At 44.1% G+C, this 21,438-nt stretch overlaps 1 protein-coding gene across 1 annotated transcript in view; it reads right to left on the reverse strand.

Moving 5' to 3' along the window:
• Nucleotides 1-21,438, reverse strand: part of LOC144593016 (uncharacterized) — a 157,335-nt gene that overhangs the window by 88,868 nt on the left and 47,029 nt on the right. Inside the window, 4 exon segments of the mRNA XM_078398430.1 lie at nucleotides 12,353-12,406; nucleotides 14,835-14,918; nucleotides 15,035-15,046; nucleotides 17,201-17,278. Coding sequence (XP_078254556.1) covers nucleotides 12,353-12,406; nucleotides 14,835-14,918; nucleotides 15,035-15,046; nucleotides 17,201-17,278 — 228 coding nt within the window.

A 21,438-nucleotide genomic window follows, 5' to 3' on the forward strand; every position in this document is an offset into this window, starting at 1 on the left:
ATCACTGGAAAATTCTGAGTCATAGCCACCTACACCCCAGAGATTGTAGGATGCGACGGACACCCATAGTCTAACATGACAAAGTCAAACACTCTTTCTGCAAAGGGTGAATTTAGGGTTCTTCCCCACTGTTTGTCGCATGGTGGCATGATGGCAGAATGAAGGAGGAGCATCAACCCTCGCATGTTTGTGAGGAATAGTCTCACTATTCCTCTATACCATGGGTAAAAGAAATCAAAGGATTTACTTCAGTCTTTTGTTGAGGGAAAGGTAAAAAGAGGTGTCAAACTGTCCCCCCCTTCCACTCTACATCAATGTGGGACAGAAAGCTCACAAAGGGATAGGAGAGTATGGCCAAGTGTAACAGTTTCACGATGTGAAACGTGAGGTGAGTAAGGGATAAAAAGTATTATATATGAATGCGGAAGTATAAGAAGTAAAGTGGATGAGCTTGAGGCTCAGTTAGAGATTGGTAGATATGACACTACAGAGACATGGCTGCAGGAGGATCGGGACTGGGAACTGAATATTCAGGGTTATACGTCCATTAGAAAGGACAGGCAGTTGGGCAGAGGAGGTTGGATAGCTCTGTTGGTGAGGGATGAAATACAGTCCCTTGCGAGGGGTGACAAGGGGACTGACGATGTAGAGTCTCTGTAGATAGAGTTGAGGAATTGTAAAGGTAAGAAGACACTAATGGGAGTTATCTACAGGCCCCTAAACAGTAGTCCGGATATTGGGTGTAAGTTGCAGCATGAGTTAAAACTGGCATGTAACAAAGGTGAGAAAATTAGAGCAAAATTTGGTGAGCAAAATTAGAGCACATGGTATTGGGGGTGGGGTATTGACATGGATAGAGAATTGGTTAGCAGACAGGAAGCAAGAGTAGGAATAAACGGATCCTTTTCAGATTGGCAGGCAGTGGCGAGTGGAGTGCCGCAAGGCTTGGTGCTGGGGCTGCAACTATTTACAATATATATTAATGATTTAGATGATGGAATTAGAAGTAACACTAGCAGGTTTGCAGATGACACAAAGCTGGGTGGCAGTGTGAACTGTGAGGAAGATGCTATGAGGTTGCAGGGTGACTTGGACAGGTTGTGTGAGTGGGCAGATGCATGGCAGGTGCAGTATAATGTAGATAAATGTGAGGTTATCCACTTTGGCAGCAAAAACAAGGAGGCAGATTATTATCTCAATGGTGTCAGATTAGGTAAAGGGGAAGTGCAACGAGACCTGGGTGTCCTTGTACACCAGTTACTGAAAGTAAGCGTGCAGGTACAGCAGGCAGTGAAGAAAGCTAATGGCGTGTTGGCCTTCATACCAAGAGGATTTGAGTATAGGAGCAAAGAGCCTTCTGCAGTTGTATAGGACCCTGGTGAGACCACATCTGGAGTATTGTGTGCAGTTTTGGTCTCCTAATTTGAGGAAGGATGCCCTTGCTATTGAGGCAGTGAACAATGTAGGTTCATGAGGTTAATCCCTGAGATGGCGGTACTGTCATATGAGGGAAGATTGGAAAAACTGGGCTTGTATTCACTAGAGTTTAGAAGGAGGAGAGGGGATCTTATAGAGACGTATAAAATTATAAAAGGACAGGACAAGCTAGATGCAGGAAATATGTTCCCAATGTTGGGGGAGTCCAGAACCAGGGGACATAGTCTAAGAATAAAGGGGAGGCCATTTAAAACTGAGGTGAGAAAAAACTTTTTCACCCAGAGAGTTGTGAATTTGTGGAATTCTCTTGCACAGAAGGCAGTGGAGGCCAATTCACTGGATAAATTTAAAAGAGAGTTAGATAGAGCTTTAGGGGCTAGTGGAATCAAGGGATATGGGGAAAGGCAGGCACAGGTTGCTGATTGTGGATGATCAGCCATGATCACAATGAATGGCGGTGCTGGCTCGAAGGGCCAAAAGGTCTCCTCCTGCACCTATTTATGTCTATGTCTAATGCTGAACTCACTTCCTCACATACAATACCAATCTGGTCTCATCAGAGATTCAGAGGTACAACTAACCATCTGCCCCTCCATGCCTCCCCCCCCCCCCACCCACAATCCTGCTCTACACTTCAGCCAATGATGCATTTTTCCACATTCCCAATTGTGCCCAGTAATCTTTCATCTTTGCATATGTCAGAAATCTATTTACCTGCGTCTTAAAATTTTTCACAAATTCCTTCCTAAACTCCAGCAGGTGCAATGCCAGGCAACAGCCAAAGCTCTACACTTTTGCTAATACCAGAAAAATTATGGATTATGAGGAGTTAAATATGCAACTGTGTATGACAGATATAGATTTGATGTTCAATAATGAGCAGATGGGTTTGAACAAAATGAAAACTCTGTCCCACGTTTTTATTGAGTCCTAAAACTGTCCCCAAAATTCCTCTCTGCATTTTCCTCTCCAGCTGGAGAGTATCTATTCATCGTTTCTATTTGCTTTTCATCCCCCAGTAAATTAAGTGCCCTACCACTGTGATTTGTTGCATGTCATGTACTTCTATTTCCTGAATCAGATTGTTGCATGGCACTGTAACAAACCCTTGTAGAACTTTGATACATTCACCATCCATCACACCACCATTGTTAACTCTCTGCTGTCCAGTCAAAGAACCAAGCCAACCAGTCAGGCACCATTTACCTTCATCAAATCTGTTCCCCATGATTTCATACAGACCCAAACAGTGGAAATTTTCTCCTTGAGAAATATGATTTTCATTTTAACCACTATTTGACCCACATTACCCAGCTCTTCCTCTTTAAACAAGACAAAAAAAATTGCAGTCATTCAGACCTACTATATCGAAGAGGCAATTTAAGGTTGCACTGTCAACCCTTGCACTGGCTTATGACAGAAAGCTAACCTACATCCCATTTGGACTGGTGACCTATTAGCTCGTTCACACTTTTAAAAAAGATCAATCTAATATCTCTTTACCTATCTCTTTACCTACCATTGACTTTATCCTCTTATTATGTGGTCAAAGGCCACAGGAGGGGTGATGAAGCATAGAAACGAGCACATCTGAGCTCTTTTCTCCACAAGCAACAATGTAGATAGAAACATGGGAATGTCCAGAAAACATCAATTGTGTTTTTCTTAGAGGTAATTTTTTCTAAATAGGTGATTATCTCGAATGAGTTACCAGAGGTGGTGCAGATGCATTTACAACACTTGAAAGGTGTTTGCACAAGGATTTGGGTAGGAAAAGCAAATAACGATATGGGCCTAATGTTTGTAGTCTCAGGATAAACACATGCAAGGATATGAGAAGCAGGTTTTTACAAGGGGAGACTTGGCATTCATGGTTTTGAGAGGGTGTTATTCGAGAGAAGGGGATCTCAGGGCCCATAAGGAAACTCGGCAATCAGCAAACTACTGGAATTAAGGTTGAGCGAACAGCAGGTTGAGCTCAGGAGCAGCACGGGAGGAAAGTCACAAGGGGTGCTGCCAATCTACCAAACCTGGGCCTGACGACATGTTTTGTGCCTCAGGCTTGATGATATATTCTGGTAATGTGTTTGGATTTGGGTCAAGCTGGGGTTAGCTCAGCTCACTACATTATCCAGGTCAGGATAACTTGCTTAGTATTACCCCATATGTCCTCTGTTACTGATCAGGAGGAATGTGTGTACAGCGCAGCAAGTCCTTCTTCCAGATCATCTGCAAATGCCTCTGGGCCAGATCAGGTGAGCAATATATTATTAATACCTGGGCTTGTGTCAGGATCAAGATTGACTGTGAACAAATTAGGTTCAGATTGATCACGATCTATCGGGTCAGGTTGGAATTGGTCAGGGTTGGATCAGGCTTGAATTTGTTCCAATCAGTTTGGATCCTGATTGTGGTCAGGTGAACTCTGGTCTGGAATGACCACATTCGAGTTGTGTTGAGTTAGATTGGCTATGATAAGATTGAGTTTGGATTGGCTGTGGACAGATCTGGTTCAGGTCCATTCTAATTTGACATCCAAGCAGATATAATAGAGAGGAACCCAGCTCGGGAGAGAAGGGGAAGTGAATGGATGCCTCAACTGTAATACCATAGATGTCCAATGATTCTTTGTGCAAGTTGGAGAGGAGGAAGCAGGGATGATAATCACTTGTGGAGCAAAAATGTCAGGGATTTTCTTGCTATTCTGGAATAATCCTGTGTTAGTAATTATAATTAGTTTTGAGGACAATTTAGTCCAACAAGGTCTAAAATATCTAAACCATCTGTGTACCAGTAGGCATCACAACCTAGTGTTTGTGAGACAATTCACACACAGTGCCCTTTTAGTAGATTCTCGAGAGATGTATTTGAGTTAGGTGGTTAGGTTTAGGCAAGTCCGACCCAAAGAACTCTACTGACTGCCTTTGATAAACAATAAAGCTTCCCTCAAAACCTCCCCCCCCCCTCCCATATTTGACCTCTAAATGTAACACTTTTGAATGCTTCTGAATCATATAAACAACATAAATATGATAGAAATAACACATTTAAACTTAAGTAAAAATAGATATAAAAATATAAAAACATTGTAAAACAATAAATACTAATATGGACACATATAATGCAACTTAATTTAGGGTTCCCGTTCCTCCCGTGAAGTAGTGAAGTAGAGGAACTCTTTGACTGCAATGCTTCCTAGCTCAGAAGAGGTTAATCTCTGTAAAATTTATATCCCAATCTCCAATTTGTGCTCCGTCACGTGGTGTTTCTCTTCAACCTTGTGCTCTCTATTACAGTTGTGTTTTCTATGGCTTGGCTTAGAACTGCTATTTTTATTATATATCAGTAGCTTGTGTTGGTGGCGCGAGCCACAGGGTGTTGCATGTGTCTAGTGCCCTGGTATAAATCCAGATACCGCTGGCTAGGAAATTTTGAGTAAAAGGGAGCCGAGTGCATAAGCGTCCTTCTGCCAGTACATAACCTCTGCATCATCAAGACTCTCGCAGTGCCTCCTCGTGGCAACACATAGTAACTGGGGCCACCTTCAGTCCCAGGCTAAACTGCACGGGGATCTCGGAGGAACTCTGGCCCTCAGGGATGCAACATGCATGTGGACATGTCCTGATGTCCATCAACCAGGTACCAACTATGGGTTAAATAGCACCCCACTGCCTTGTGGGTAAGGCTCAGGAGAGCCAAAGGTACTGGAGCTGGAGTCCCTAAAGACGGTCGGCTGATCCCTCTTGCGTCCGCCTTCCGACAACTCCTGCAACCGAGTAGGCCCCAGATGTAGCAGCCACGCCGTTCCTCTGGAATCAGCCTATTAGGTTGAGAGGGGAATGCAGATGCTGGGCAAGTTTGTATTCCCATTTACCTGCCCAGGCTCAGCGGCCAAATCAAATAGAGAGGACACTGAAAAATACCCCTCTCCAAGCAGGACAACACCAAGCCGCACCATCATCTCCCGCAGATGGACGGATGCCAGAGAGAAAAGAAAAAAAAAGTAGCCTTACTAATAGGCCACTAGTAAAAGTAGACTAATACTAGTAGTTATTAGTAGTATAACTAATAACTAAATTATTAGTTATAATTTCAAAGTATGCATATGTACCAATTCTGCACTAGTATTAATCATACTTTAGCAGCAGTGAACATGTTTGCCATCCCCACATTGTCCAGTCCTTCACGGGCACTGAACTCCCCACCATTGAAGGGATTTATGGGAGTCACTGCCTCAAAAAGGAGGCCAGCATCGTCAGAGCCCCACACTACCCTGGTCACACATTCATTTCACTCCTGCCTTCAGGAAGAAGATTATAGGAGTCTGAAAACTGTGACGTCCAGGTTCAGGAACAATTTCTTCCCTAGAGCCATCAGGCAATTATACACGACAACCTCCAAATAAACTCTGAACTACATAGGCTTGGGGGCATTGTTTTGTCTTTTGCACTATTATTGTTTGTATGTTTTTTTCATGTGTGTGAGCGTGCGCACGTGTGTACATACACTGAACTTTTTTCATTTATTATTTTGTTTATAGAGTACTATGTTTATGTATTCTGTTGTGCTGCTGCAAGTAGGGATTTCATTGTTCTGTTTGAGACATATGATTATAAAGCATTTTGTTCTTGACTAATTAGTGGACCAATTTGTTCCCATTCTTGTGTTGTAACTCCAATTATTTCCAGATGATTGGACTTTTTAGCACTCGTCCACTGGTCCACTCGTCATTTTTTAATGTTCAAATGACATAATAACAATATCAACCATTCATTATGAAATACAAAACTTCTATTTTAGTCCAGCTTCATTTAGATGCAAGGACAAAATCCTCGTTCTACCTACTGTATTGTAGAAACACACGAGTAAAGATTAAGTAGTCAGCAATATAATTCATCAGCAGCAGAATGCATTTAGTGAGCACATTGGTAGATATTGTTTCATACTCTGAGGAAATGAATCATTGTGAGCATGAAAACGAAGAGTGGGATGTAACCTCACTGTAAGCAATTGACTAAAAATTACCACAATGCCTCATGCTTTGGAAAGAAGACTTACTCCTAAAAATGTATACAGGACAAAGGCAGAGGGCATGACATTTCAAAATAATCTCATTAGATCTATGCCATTAGCCTAATTTAACAAAATATCAATGAATCAGCTTTTTAGAGACAAAGGCAGTGTATTAAAAGCAACACTGCCTACTCTGTATGATTCGTGTTATCCTATTTATCATATGTGCTTTGTGTACATGGTACAAATGTAAATTTACTCAAACATTTACAAGCTCAAAGCCCTTTATTCTTCTGTATGGGAACTTTAGCCTGCATAACTGCTATTCTAATATGAATAAACATAGCAGATGAATGCAATTATCACTGGATTTTTTTTTAAATTAATGAAATTTGACCATGAATCACTAACACATGTAAAATTCTTCGAGAGCTTCAAGGGGTGGATGCAGGATGGATCTTTCCCCTGGCTGAGCAAACTGAAGGTACGAGTCACAAAATGTTAGGCTATTTAGGATCAAAATGAGGAGAAATACCTTCATGATGGGTCATCGGGAACATTCTACACTTGCATTCAAAAATTAGTTTGAGCAATTGCAGTATATTAGAAAAATCAAGGATCAGGCGTGCACAATGGTTGAGATAGATCAGCCATGATCTTGTTGAAAGACATCCCTTGTAACCTATTTTTGTTGCATATTTTTTATACTGGGCAACCTGCCATTGTAGAATCATGGAAATTTACAGCATAAAATACCTGTTTTGCCTAATCCCATTTCTCAGTCATGTTCAGAGGCCTGAAAGCTGAGACACATCTAGACCCTGTCTGCCTTTCTAAGCAGGGACTTCCACGATTCATTGGCGGGAATAACATTTTACTCAACTTCCCTTTGATCCTTTAACCAGTTAACTTATATCTGTGCCCTGTCCAATTACTGATCATTCTGCTAAACCCTACATCATGTGTACACCTTTTTAAACTTTACACACCTTGAGTAAATCCTCTCTCAGTCTCCAATGGCATCCACCCTGGATTAGTCAGTTCCTTATCACAGCTAAAATTCTGCATCCTGTCTATTGCCATCCTGCTGAAGAGTATTTATACATACACAGTTATGACTGCTGGATCATTTAAATGCAGTACATACTTGACTTTACAGATGGCATCCGTAAGTTTTATGCAATATATTTTATGCAATATCTCGGATTTCTCTTTTCACAGAGGATACATGGGCAAAGATGCACATCACTTCCATCATATTTCTGCTACAATTTAAGCAGTAGTTTGTCAGGACAACCACAAAAGTGGCCAGGACACGTATGTCAAGTCTCAGATAAAATGTTTGAAATCTGGTCATGGACTGTCCTATGGCTGTTCACTGTGCCATCAACACTTAACATCATTATAAATAGGAGCAAGCAGTGCTATTTTTTTTTAACAGTACATCGATAAAGTTAAATGTCGCCTCTAAAAAGTTAAACATCATTATTTTGTTTCCCGGCCACATGACACGTATGTTTATTAAAAGTGCACACTGGCACCTTTTTGTCTACAAACAAAAACACTGGGAACAAGGATCGACCATGCAATCCTTCAAGCTGCTCCTGCACTGTATAAGATCACGGCTGATCACTTGCATTTCATCCCATTTCCAAGAGCCCTCAGATTTTCAGTCCAAAATTAGATCCTCTTCAGCTTAATCTATACTTAACAATTGAATATCCACAGCACTTCAAATATTTTCAGTCCACAACTTAAAGAATTTTCCTCTTGCCTTCATTTTAAATGGCCAATGTTAATCAGACATCATGCTTCCCAGTTCTGGACTCTCCACTGAGAAGTAATAACTTCACCGAATCTAACCCTCTTGGATCTAATCCTTCACATTTCATTGAGATCCTTGTAGCTTTCTTTTTAAGCACCGGATTTTTTAAATGTACATATTCATTTCCCCACCCTCTCCCCTGGAGACTTTTATGATAATTATTAAACTACAACTATGGTTTGGATAGACCGATCATTGTATCCCTGCTCAAACAAGCAACAACCTTCTGTGTTAGTAAAGCTAATTTCTTCCTGTCCATTCTCTCAGCCATTTACTAATATATAAATGTACTGCTGGTTTGCTTGTGGTGGCAAAGACCTCCCATCATTATTCATGGCAGATTGTCAGAGATTTAAATGTAAGTGACACTTGCAAAGTGTTGCACTCTGCATCAGTTTTCTAATGAGATGCAGGTGAGAGATGGTGCACTATCTACTCCTGAATATTAATTCTGCAGCCACTTCTTGAAGTTGTCATGTGGAACATTGCATTTGTGAGAAAACACCAAGGAAACAGGAAAATATCCAGTTTGAAAAAAATGCACACTTGCTTAAAAGATTATCAAAGCAATATTCTGGTAACAGTACATTGTAGTGAGTCCAAAACGAGCGATGTTATCAAAAGACTTTATTCTTGGTAAAAACCGTGACAAGACGCAACGCACTTACTTTGGACACACACTACTTAACTAGCTAATATAATCTAATCTAATCTCATCTCTCCAGTTTGGCGCCAGACACAACTATACCTCGCGCTCCCGCACCATGTGACCCGTTAGCCCAACCGAGGGTTCGAGACCCCCCCGCCAATCCGTATGTCCCTACATGACCCCCCCCCCCAGAACCCTCGAAACCATACCTCACGGGCGCCCGGACCTCCCTCCCGGAACGCGTACGGAGGGGGGGAGACTGATACCGCCAACGTGACGGGAGGCGGGGAGGGCGCCGCCGCCAGAGGCGATGGAGGGGGCACGGAAGCGGAGGGCGTAGGCGACGGAGACCGCTTGATCGGGAACGGCGGCCCGGGCCCAACCATAGGCGGCGGGGGGCCGAGAGGTGGCAAACAAGGCGCCGCTGGCGGGACCAGTGGGGCGGCCACAGGCCGGCCCCTGCGCGGAGGCTGGGCCACCGACACAGGGAGGTCCTGGTCCAAATGGGCCGGCTTGAGCCGGGATACCGAAACGAGCTCCTGGCGATTGCCCACCTGCAAGGTGAAGGTGACAGCCCCTCTTTTAAGCACCTGGAACGGGCCCTGATAAACCGGCCGAAGAGGGGGGCGGTGGGAATCTTTCCGAAGGAACACGAAATCGCAGTCCCGCAAGTCCGACGGGACGTGGACTGCCGTGCTCCCGTGCCTGGAGGTCGGGACTGGAGCCAGAGAACCCACCCGTGCCCGGAGGGAACCCAACACCGACGTGACGGGCGGCGGCAAGGCGGGGGCGGAAGGGAGAATGTCACCCGGCACCCGCAGGGGCGAACCGTAGACAAGCTCGGCCGAGGATGTGCCTAGCTCGGCCTTTAGGGCCGTACGAATGCCGAGGAGGACCCAAGGCAGCTGGTCAGCCCAATCATGGCCGGTCAGTCGGGCACAGAGGGACGCCTTCAGCAGCCGATGGAAACGCTCCACCATCTCGTTTAATTGGGGATGGTAGGCGGTGGTCTGCTGTAAACGAGACCCATACAACTGTGCCAGCACGGCCCAGAGGGAGGAGGTGAACTGGGCTCCCCGATCTGTGGTGATGATAGCCGGGACACCGAAACGGGCCACCCAATGCAACGCCAGGGCCCGTGCACAGGCCGCTGAGGTGTCCGACTATAGGAGCACCTCCGGCCAACGTGTAAACCGATCCACCACCGTCAGCAGATGAGTATAACCCCTGGAATAGGGCAATGGACCCACCAAATCTACGTGGATGTGGAAAAAACGGACTGGGGGAACCTCGAATCTCTGGTATGGGGCTGGACATGGCGATGAACTTTGGAGGTCTGGCACGGAATGCAGGCATGTGCCCAGGCCGCCATCTGCTTCCGCAGGCCGTGCCAGACAAACCGGGCGGCCACCATGGCTGAAGTCGCCCTGATGGACGGATGTGCCAGGCCATGAATGGCCTCAAAAACCTTACGCCGCAGGGCGGCAGGCACCACCGGGCGAGGGCGTGGAAGGGAAACGTCGCACCACAACTTGGTACCTGTGGGGCCACACGCCACCTGTTCCAAACGCAGTCCCGAGGCTGTGGAGGCGTACACCCCGGCAGTTCCTTCCAGGCGCTGAGCCTCTGCTAGCTTCTGGAAATCCACCTGTCCGCCTACCGCGGCTACGGAGGGAATGGCCGGCCGGGACAGGGCATCAGCAACGGCATTAAGCCTACCCGCAATATGACGGACATCGGTGGTAAATTCCGAAATCAGGGTGAGGTGCCGTTGCTGGCGAGCCGACCACGGATCAGAAACCTTAGCAAAAGCGAATGTCAGAGGTTTGTGATCCGTGTAGGCCACAAAAGAACGGCCTTCCAAAACATAACGGAAGTGGAGGACTACTAAATAGAGGGCCAGGAGCTCCCTATCAAACGCACTATATTTGAGCTCGGCTCGCGAGAGCTGCCGGCTGAAAAACGCCTGGGGCTGCCATTGACCTTCGACCTGCTGCTCCAAATCCCCACCCACCGCCACGTCTGAGGCGTCCACCGTCAGCGCCGTGGGGGCGGAGGAGCGCGGGTGCACCAGCATGGTGGCGTTGGCGAGGGCCTGTTTGACCGCGACAAAAGCCGTCTCTGCAGCTGCGGACCATACCAACTCAGCGGGGTTACCCGCGAGGCATTGAAAAAGAGGGCGCATGACCCGAGCTGCTGCAGGCACGAACCGGTGATAAAAGTTCACCATGCCCACGAATTCCTGCAAACCCTTGATGGTAGTAGGGCGTGGAAAAGAGCGTAGCGCATCCACCTTAGCTGGCAAAGGAGTGGCACCGGCCGGTGTAACCCGGTGACCCAAAAAATCCACCGCCGACAGGCCGAATTGGCATTTGGCCGGGTGCAGAATCAGGCCGTGGTCCTACAGCCTCTGGAATATAGTGCGGAGGTGGACTAAGTGCTCCTGGACCGAACGGCTGGCAATCAAAATGTCATCGAGGTAAATAAACACGAACGGCAACCCTCGACCCACACGGTCCATCAGACGCTGGAATGCCTGAGTTGCGTTTTTAAGGCCGAAAGGCATGCGCAACCACTCAAACAACCCGAACGGAGTAACGGTAGCCGTCTTTGGAATGTCCGGCGGGTGGACCGGGATCTGATGATATCCCCGCACTAAATCGATCGTCGGCCAACACTAGCCTGACGTCCCGGGGTAGTTTCTCCCGAAAAGCCGCTTCAAAAACCATGCACGGCTGATGGTCGCCCACCAAGGTCAGCATCAACTCCGACGGTAGCCGCTGCCCCAGCTCTGGTAAATGGAGGAGCTTCAGAGCCCGCTGGTTCTGGCTCCAGCCGAAAGTCCTCAGTAGGAGCCTCTTGAGCCCCACGTACTGCTCCGTTTGGGGTGGACTGATCAGGTATTGACTGACCCGCGCAGCCACCTCCAACTGCAGACAGCTCACCAGGTGGTGGAACTTCTCCTGGTCTTTCTCCACCCTCTTAAGATGGAACTGGGATTCCGCCTGCACAAACCACAGGTGCGGCTGATGGGCCCAGAACGGCGATAGGTGAACCTCGCCCGTGCTCGCTCCCACCTGTGACATTCTGCGTGTTCGCTTCAGATCTTACGTTCGGGGTCACCAATGTAGTGAGTCCAAAACGAGCGATGTTATCAAAATACTTTATTCTTGGTCAAAACCGTGACAAGACGCAACGCACTTACTTTGGACACACACTACTTAACTAGCTAATATAATCTAATCTCATCTCTCCAGTTTGGCGCCAGACACAACTATACCTCGCGCTCCCGCACCACGTGACCCGTTAGCCCAACCGATGGTTCGAGACCCCCCCGCCAATCCGTATGTCCCTACAACATAACAATATAGCTGATCACTTGATTGTTAAAAATGCAAAGACTGTGCAGGAAATGGAAAAGTACTTACAGGTATGCCATTGGCTCCTGACTTTCCTGGTTTGCCATGTTCCCCCTTTTGCCCCTAGTAACATAATAAACCATGGGATTAATTGGCGTGAATACATTGAGCCATATCCCTGGCACATTCATTCATCCTTGGCACACCACATAGATAGGAGGGTCAAAAGCAAGAGGTTACAATCAAATCTAGACCCTGTCTGCCTTTCTAGATCCTTCAGTTAGTTTCTCCAGAACAATAGGAGCTGACAAATTTCCTGTTCATTTTGTTCCTTGTTAGCCTTAGGCTTCCAGGAAAAGCTGCCAGCCACATTAAACACAGCCTGATGCAGACTTCCCTGCCAACTGCCACATTCAGTGTCTCTTCCCAAGGTCAGCTTGTGAAAGGTTAATATTGGCTGAAGTCCTATGACACTGGAGGCGGCAATTCGACCCATTAAGTTTATATCTACTCTCAATGCAATCACATTAATGTTATTTCCTCACTTATTTTCCTGTGATCTTTCTCTCACGTGCCCATTAACACTTCCTTGTTTCTCCCTCCACCCACAAGGGGTCATAAGGTCATAAATGGCAGGAGTAGAATTAGGCCATTTGACCCATCAAATCTACTCCGCCATTCAATCATGGCTGATCTATCTCTCCCTCCTAACCTCATTCTCCTACCTTCTTCCCATAACCTCTGACACCTGTACTAATCAAGAATCTATCTCTGCCTTAAAAGTATTCACCGACTTGGCCTCCACAACCGTCTGTGGCAATGAATTCCACAGATTTACCACCCTCTGACTAAATAAATTTCTCCCCATCTCCTTCCTAAAAGAACGTCCTTTAATTCTGAGGCAATGACCTCTAGTCCTAGACTCTCCCACTATTGGAAACATCCTCCCCACATCCACTCTATCCAAGCCTTTCACTATTCTGTATGTTTCAATGAGGTCCCCCCTTATTCTTCTAAACTCCAGCAAGTACAGGCCCAGTGCCGACAAACGCTCATCATAGGTTAAACTACTCATTCCTGGGATCATTCTTGTAAACCTCCTCTGGACCCTCTCCAGAGCCAGCACATCCTTCCTCAGATATAGTGCCCAAAATTGCTGACAATATCGCAAATGCGGCGTTACCAGCTCCTTATAGAGCCTCGGCATTACATCCCTGCTTTTGTATACAAGCCCCTCTTGAAATAAATGCAAGCATTGTGTTTGCTTTCTTTACTACCCATTCAACTTGCAGATTAACTTTTTGGGAATCCTGCACCAGCAGTCCTAAGTCCCTTTGCATCTCCGATTTCTGGATTCTCTCCCCATTTAGAAAATATTCTACGCCTTTATTCCTCCTAGCAAAATGCCTGAATCCACACCTTGCTTCACTATACTCGATCTGCCACTTCTCTGCCCACTCTCCCAACGTGTCCAAGTCCTTCTGCAGAGTCCTTGCTTTCTCTACACTACCTGTCCTTCCACCTATTTTTGTATCATCTGCAAACTGGGCCACAAAGCCTTCAGTTCCCTCATCCAAATCATTAATATACAACATGAAGAGTAGCGGCCCCAGCACACACCCCTATGGAACTCCTCTGGTCACTGGTAATTTACATCAACCAATTAGCTTACCAACCAGCACACCTGTGGAATGCGGGAGGAAACTAGAGCACCCAGGAAAATCCACAGATAGAACATACAAACTCCACACAGACAGCATTGGAGGTCAGGATGGAACCTGGATCTATGAAGCCCATGTGGCTCAAAAGAGGGGCAAACATTTGTAAAGGTCTCATCCCCCATCAGCTGAGGCTGAACATTAATGCAAAGGCCTTAATACAAATGACCTTGATACAGAGTCGAGTTTGTTTCTGCTCATCTCCCCTGCTTCCCATCAAGATTCTTCCATAAGCTACATATAATTTGGATTCTCTTTTTCACATTAGCAGATTTCCACTTGGCAGAAAGACTTCTGCTACCTGAAAATGGCCTCCATCGTGAAAAAATGGCAACATCGAGAGAGACTTACAAGTTCAGATGGAATTAGCACATTATTGGAACATCACCCAAGAAACCAAGTCTGGGCTTCCACAGTGAATCAAGTAACATTACAGAGCATCAATGTCTTTAGTGAAAGCAATGATTCATCAAAAAATACTTAAAGAGCCAAGCACTCAGAGGAATACTCATGTAGAAGAGAAACTTTAAGTAGATGACAATATTGTTGAAACTCAAATGTTTAAGAAATTTGCACCCGTTAGTTCACAGCAGCCCCATGGTCTCTTTACCTGATTCAGAAGATGGCAAGAAAGTTTTCAAATTCACCAAGAATTTTCCCTCCTTCATGAATCAAACTGCTGACTTAACTTATCACCAGCAAGCATTACTTTGCAAGGCAAAATTTTCAACAGAATAGATTGTCAAAACTACAGAATCAGTCAAAGCTGTATCTCCGTGCACAAAATGAAACAAGTAACCAGATGTGGGTGTAAGAGATGATAGTGAACTTACTTTTGCTCCGTATAAACCGGGGATGCCAGGTGGACCTGCTGGACACTCACAAGCTTCCTTGGGAGCCTTTCTGTCAGGTGGACACTAATCAACATTTTAAAAGAAAGAATTTAGCCCATGCCATATTTTGTGATCAAAATTAGCATTGAAATGCTCTTAGTTTTCATACTGTCTAAACCACATGCAAAAAAATGACTCACCCTTTCGTCGTCCTAGATAAGAGGAAACAGAAGAAGAATTAGTTTTGTGGTTTGAGATTGAAGACAGCTAAAATAACAGTGACCACACATACAGCTCAAAGGTATTTATTCACAAAATGCTGGAGTAACTCAGCAGGTCAGGCAGCATCTCGGGAGAGAAGGAATGGGCGACGTTACGGGTCGAGACCCAGGGTCTCCCATTCGTCGTCCATTCCTTCTCTCCCGAGATGCTGCCTGACCCGCTGAGTTACTCCAGCATTTTGTGAATAAATACCTTCGATTTGTACCAGCATCTGCAGTTATTTTCTTACACATACAGCTCAGGAGCACTCCAATACTTCATGGCATTCTGAAATTAAGAATTGTCGCAAAAAAATTAAATGTCAACGATCACCTAAAAAAACTTCCAGGATATAATCATTGAATGCAGATATTTTTGTAAACTAATTAATTTACCATGATAGCTTTTCTTTCTTTTGTTAAGAATTTGATGAAAATACATGGCATCAATATTGGGAATTAAAATCACCCGTTGAGAAAACTAAACTCTCTTGCAAAATATAACAGGACAAGGTAATGTGACTCCATTTGTCCAGTAGAAACTGAATGTTACATTCCACCTCTCTTCTCAATGATATGAAGAAAAACTGAGGACATTTAGCAGTTGAACAAAACATGTTTTAATGAAAGAATGAACAATTTTAAAGTTTACACATTAGGCCAATGTTTTGCTACCAAATTTATAGTACTTTAGTGCTTTGGATTTTAGATTTTAACCTTTGATGTTTTTAATGAAACCCATCAAATTAATTACAGAATAATTCTGACAATGGAAATGCAATTTTAAGTAACAAGGGCATTGTTATTGCTGACATAAAAAGTTATGAAAGGAAAAGACAAAGACAAACAAACTCTGCAATAACCTGCTACAATTAGACCAATGCTGTACATGCATAACTGAAACTGAACCTAACATACACCATGTAGGAGTGTGCTGAACAGAAGCGTATCTCCTCTCTAATTCAGGCCTACCATTTATTTATTCAATGTCTTGATCTCAGTTGAGATTTTGGGAGCTTTGAAATGAATTAATGGAATGTTTTCCTTTAATATCCTCAGTTAACTTTCCCAATTGATCCAGTGTCATCCCTGCTAGAGCACTGCCATAAATCTGGCTGGAGTCAAGCCATATACAATTAAGGTTGGGTCTTTCACCACAGCCCCTATGGAGGCCTTAGCTTCTTCCAGCACAGGAAAAATTAAACTGCAGGTCATTCCAGGTGACTCCCACATACCTGCTGATAATGAGCTAAATGCCACATTTGTTGAGCTTGTAAATTGGTCCCCCACCTTACGTAGAAGGTAGTGAAGGAGGAGACAAGAAAAATTGCTAAATAAGCATAGCTTCATAATTATCTTTTGAAATGGTTGAACTGCCGCGATCAACCTACAAACACACATGGGTCTTTGGAATATGGGAGTAAACTGGTTTACCTGGAGGACACACACAGACACAGACACAGATAGAATGTGCAAACTCCACACAGACAGTAACCGAGGTCAGGAGTGACTAGTGGGTCTCCAGCACTATGAGGCTGCAGCTCCACCAGCTGCACCATTGTGCCACCCATTTAATTGTCCAAAATTCAATTTAATAACAATATCAAATTGAATTTTCTTCTCAGGTTTCATGTGCTTATGATTAATGCCTTACACTTGGGTATATTACATTTTGGATTTATTTTTTGTTAACTTATTTAAACTCTCCCAAAAACTTTAGAACCCATTTAATTTAGAACTTTATCAGCAAACTGGACTAATTTCAAACCAATTTTAACATCCCCATAATTAATAATAACTAGAATTATTAGGTAACACCATTAGCTTTTCCTCTCGGTCAAATCATATGCTGTTGTTATGTATTAACCATTTTGTTGAACTATTTATATTACTGTAAAATTTTATTTTAATTACAAAACTTTAAGCAGGACTTCCAAAGATGCTTTCTGATAATCTAAACAAACAACCTTGCAGGTATATATAAAACATTTTGAAAGACCAAATGCCATCTATTTCTTCTTTTGCTATGTATGCTATGTTAACAGGAAGGTGAACGTGCAGACTACTTTAATTTCTATCCAAGACCTGGGCCCTCTGTTTACTCACCACAGAAGGGATTTCACAGGCCGTCTCCCGATCACTTTGGTGTGGATCACAGTAGAGTCTAAACTTCTGTATTTCTATCTGTTAAATAAAAATTACAGAGCACATCATCATGAAGGAAACATGTAAAGAAACTCACTGTTGAAAACGGTTTCCATGGCTCAGTGCAACAGACAGTGACAACAAATATAATTTGATTTTACCAAGTGGTTGAATGATATTTAGGATTTTGGAAAATAGAACATATTGCCATTTTCCCAATATGCTCCCATATTAATCGGAGTAACTATTTACCTTTTACTTATTTTATGTGTGTAGGGTTTGCTGCCGTATATTGCCCATCCTATTACTTCAGTTGGTGCTGATGATCCACCATCTTGAACTGCTGATGTCCATCTGTTCACGATACTCCCACAATGTTGTGGGGTAGGGAGTTCCAGGATCTAGACCCCATGACACAAAGGAGCAGCAGTCCCATTCGGTGTCAGAGTGGCCTGTGTGATGTGGAGGGGAACCTACTACTCTTTCCTTGTTTGGGTTTTACACCGTCCAGAAATGTGTTTGAATGTCAACTTAAGAAGAGCATTCATTGCCACAGCACATTGGCATTTCTGTCGCTCATTTCAGGCATCTATGTTAACACAGACTTAGACCAGACAGTTCGGGTTAAGATCTGGGCATGGGCAACTTCTGTCACAGATTCCCACTGAACGAGTGCCGACTCTGTCAAAACACCAGACTCTTACCCACTAGGAGTGTTCTAGTCTGGAATCTGCGGTGGTGGCAGTTTAACCTTCTCCACCACATGGATAATTGTTGGAGAGATTACCAGCATGTATTGAATGCACCTTTTCCATGAACTGAGGTCCGAGTAGTTAACGAGGTCTCTTTTGGAAAACCACTGCCCACTTATTATATTTTAAGTTAAAGAGAATCTTTTGTTAAGAAAGGAAATGTACCCAGCAACCTCAGCTTCAAGCTATCACCTTTATTAAGATTTACTTTGGAAGTTATAATTCTTGCACTCAATTGTAGGCTACCAAAGCTTCCAAGTGATCACACTCCTGCCATTTCAGCCGCAATATTGTTGCTTCAAGTCTGTGAGCAAAACAGGAAATTCTGGCACGTGGAGTGTGCCAACTGAAATGATGGGAGCAGTGGTGAGCCTAGTTCGGCTGCAATTAGAATACAGTTCTAAAAAAAAAAGGTGAGGTTGCTGAATGTTTTCCATTTCTCTGTGGATTTGAGAATTAGTGACTCTGTAAGCTCGTGTGAAAGGATTTGGCTAGAGAACGTGTTATTTAAAAAGTACTCATGATAATAATGTTGAATGTTTTGTTGAACTATTTCTGGACTGCTGCTTTGGCACTTGTGGGTATTGCACAGTAATTTGTCCAGCCTTGAACGTGGATGACCGAATCCTTTCATCAAGGTATAGGCCACCTTTTATAGAAAAAATATTGGAGAATATGGCATATTGGATGGGTTGGGAGGCTGAACTACAATTCACCCTTGATATTTCTTATAATAATAAACTCCTACTTCAGAATAACACTATGTTTATTAATAAATTCGCTCTTTGTTGAGCATGATAGCCTAAGTGATATAGAAAGAGAAGCAGAGAGTGAAATGGCGTGGAAACAAGCCCATGGGACCAGCAAGACCACATCATCCATCAAGCACCCATTTACATTAATCCTGTTCTATTCTCTCCACGTACCCATCAACATCCCCAGATTCTACCACTCACACAGGAGACAATTCAGAGTAGACTGTTAACTACCAACCTGCACTTGCTTGGGAGGTGGGAGGAAACCCACACGGTCACAGGAAGAACATACAAACTCCAAACAGACAACACCAAAGGCAAAATCTGAATCCAGGTCACTGGAGATAGGGGTAGGCCATTTAGAATGGAGATGAGGAAAAACCTTTTCAGTCAGAGTTGTGAATCTGTGGAATTCTCTGCCTCAGAAGGCAGTGGAGGCCAATTCTCTGAATGCATTCAAGAGAGAGCTGGATAGAGCTCATAAGGATAGTGAAGTCGGGGGGTATGGGGAGAAGGCAGGAACGGGGTACTGATTGAGAATGATCAGCCATGATCACATTGAATGGCGGTGCTGGCTCAAAGGGCTGAATGGCCTACTCCTGCACCTATTGTCTATTGTCTATTGAGATGTGAGGCAGCAGCTCGATGAGCTGAGCCACTATGCAGCCTGCTTATGCCCACGGTTATGTACTTTCAAAATCTTAATCTTATCCAGCACTTAACATCTCTATCAAATAATGGGCAATACTGATGTATGGTAAGAATCTGGGGAAATGGGCATTAATCTGCAGGATTATGCCCAGGATTCCAAGGCCAGGCAGACATGCAGACCCCAAGGACTGTAAGTAAGTACATGAATGGCTGCAGAGGACTATCTACCAGTCCATGTACAGGACAGCACAACGTTGCACCCAGTGGAGCTGCTGCCTCACACTTCCAGTGACCTAGGTTTAATCCTATCCTCTGGTACTGTCTGCGCACATATGCTAGTTTTCTCTGTGACCACGTGGGTTTCTTCTGGGCACTCCGGTTTCTTCCTAAATCCTGGGCGGCACAGTGGTGCAGCGGTAGTTGCTGCCTTACAGTGCCAGTGACCCGGGTTCAATCCTGATTACGGGTGTTGTCTGTATGGAGTTTGTACATTCTCCCTGCAACCGTGTGGATTTCCTCCGAGTGCTCCAGTTTCCTCCTAAATTCCAAAGACATGCAGGTCGGTAAAATAACTGAGCACTGTTTATTGTCCTTAGCGTATGGAAGGTATGTATAATCTGTGGGGAATGGATGGCAATGTTGGGAAGAATAGGTTACAGGGAAAATTAGTGGGCAATAGGATTGCTTTGTAAACTAGCACAGACACAGTTGGATATCTTCTTCGTCATCAGGGAATACAAATGGATTATGTCAGTCTTTTGTTCACAGCTCCTCCAGCATTAGGAAGACATGGGCAACAGGTGGTAGGGAGACCATCGCAGCCATTATGTTTTTCTCCAAGTCACCCATCCTGGAACACAAATATATTGCCTTTCCCTCATCGTTGCTGGGTTTAAATTCTGCAACCCTACTCTGTAATACCGAGAAAATATGTCCATCAGGAGATCTGCAGTGGTTCAAGGCAGCAGTGCAGGACACCTAGGAATGGGCAATAAATGCTGGCCTTGTTAGCGGAGCACTTAACCCGACGACTGCATTATGCTGCAGAATAAATAAGCATACCAAATTTTCTAATTTAACTGCCTCTTCTTTCCATAGCATACCCATATCCAATGAAAGTCATCTTCAGGCCTGCGAATGAGTACACAATATACAATACTTTGATCGTAGAAAGTGGACCTATCGGCATTTTGATTTTTTATTTCAAGTCTTTTTTCATGAAACTGTAACAGTTTTACAAATAGAATTAAATGTCAGGAGGCCAATTTTAATCTATCAGCAGAAGTCGACAAGGCCAAACGGGTGAAATAGGAGCAGGAACTTATCCTTCAGATGTCAAACCACTTCCACCATACAATAAGATCATGGTTGACTCTGTTTCATCGACACCATCGTCCTCTCTCCTGATTTTCAGAATATCCTACTCAGTCTTTAAAATACTCAACAAATGAGCATCCACAGCCCACTGAAATGGATCTGCAATCAACTGAATAAAGACAATTCTCTTCATCTCAATCCTAAATAACCAAGTCCTTACCCAGAGAATATAGATCCCTTCATTTTGAAATCATCAGCTGGAGGAATCTTGAAAGTCTCAATGATATCACCTCTCATTCTTCCTAATGCTGATGAAAATAGATCAAATTGCACAAACATCTCCTTGCAGAACAACCCTCTCACTCCAGGAACTGTTCCCAGGGTATGTACATTTTCCTTTATATGCATTCCGACACTTCACATGGAGCTATCTCACCAGGTACCTGCAACTATTCAGCAAGATTTCAGCCCTCTTGCAGTACAACCCCAAAGATATTTTGCCTTTCAAAATGAATTGTGAACCTGCATGTTTAATCTTTGCGATGTATGAACGAGTACTTGAAGATCCCTCAATGGCTGGTAATACAACCTCTTTTTCATTCCTTCCCACCAGACTGCATAATTTCACCTTCTTAACCATTATTTATATCTCTCTGCAGGCTTATTAAGCTCTCTCTTTACCCAACTAGTTGTGCACTGCCAGGGAGGTGGAGGAATTGAGAAT

The sequence above is a fragment of the Rhinoraja longicauda genome, chromosome 4, assembly GCF_053455715.1.
Source record: "Rhinoraja longicauda isolate Sanriku21f chromosome 4, sRhiLon1.1, whole genome shotgun sequence".
Taxonomy (NCBI): domain Eukaryota; kingdom Metazoa; phylum Chordata; class Chondrichthyes; order Rajiformes; family Arhynchobatidae; genus Rhinoraja; species Rhinoraja longicauda.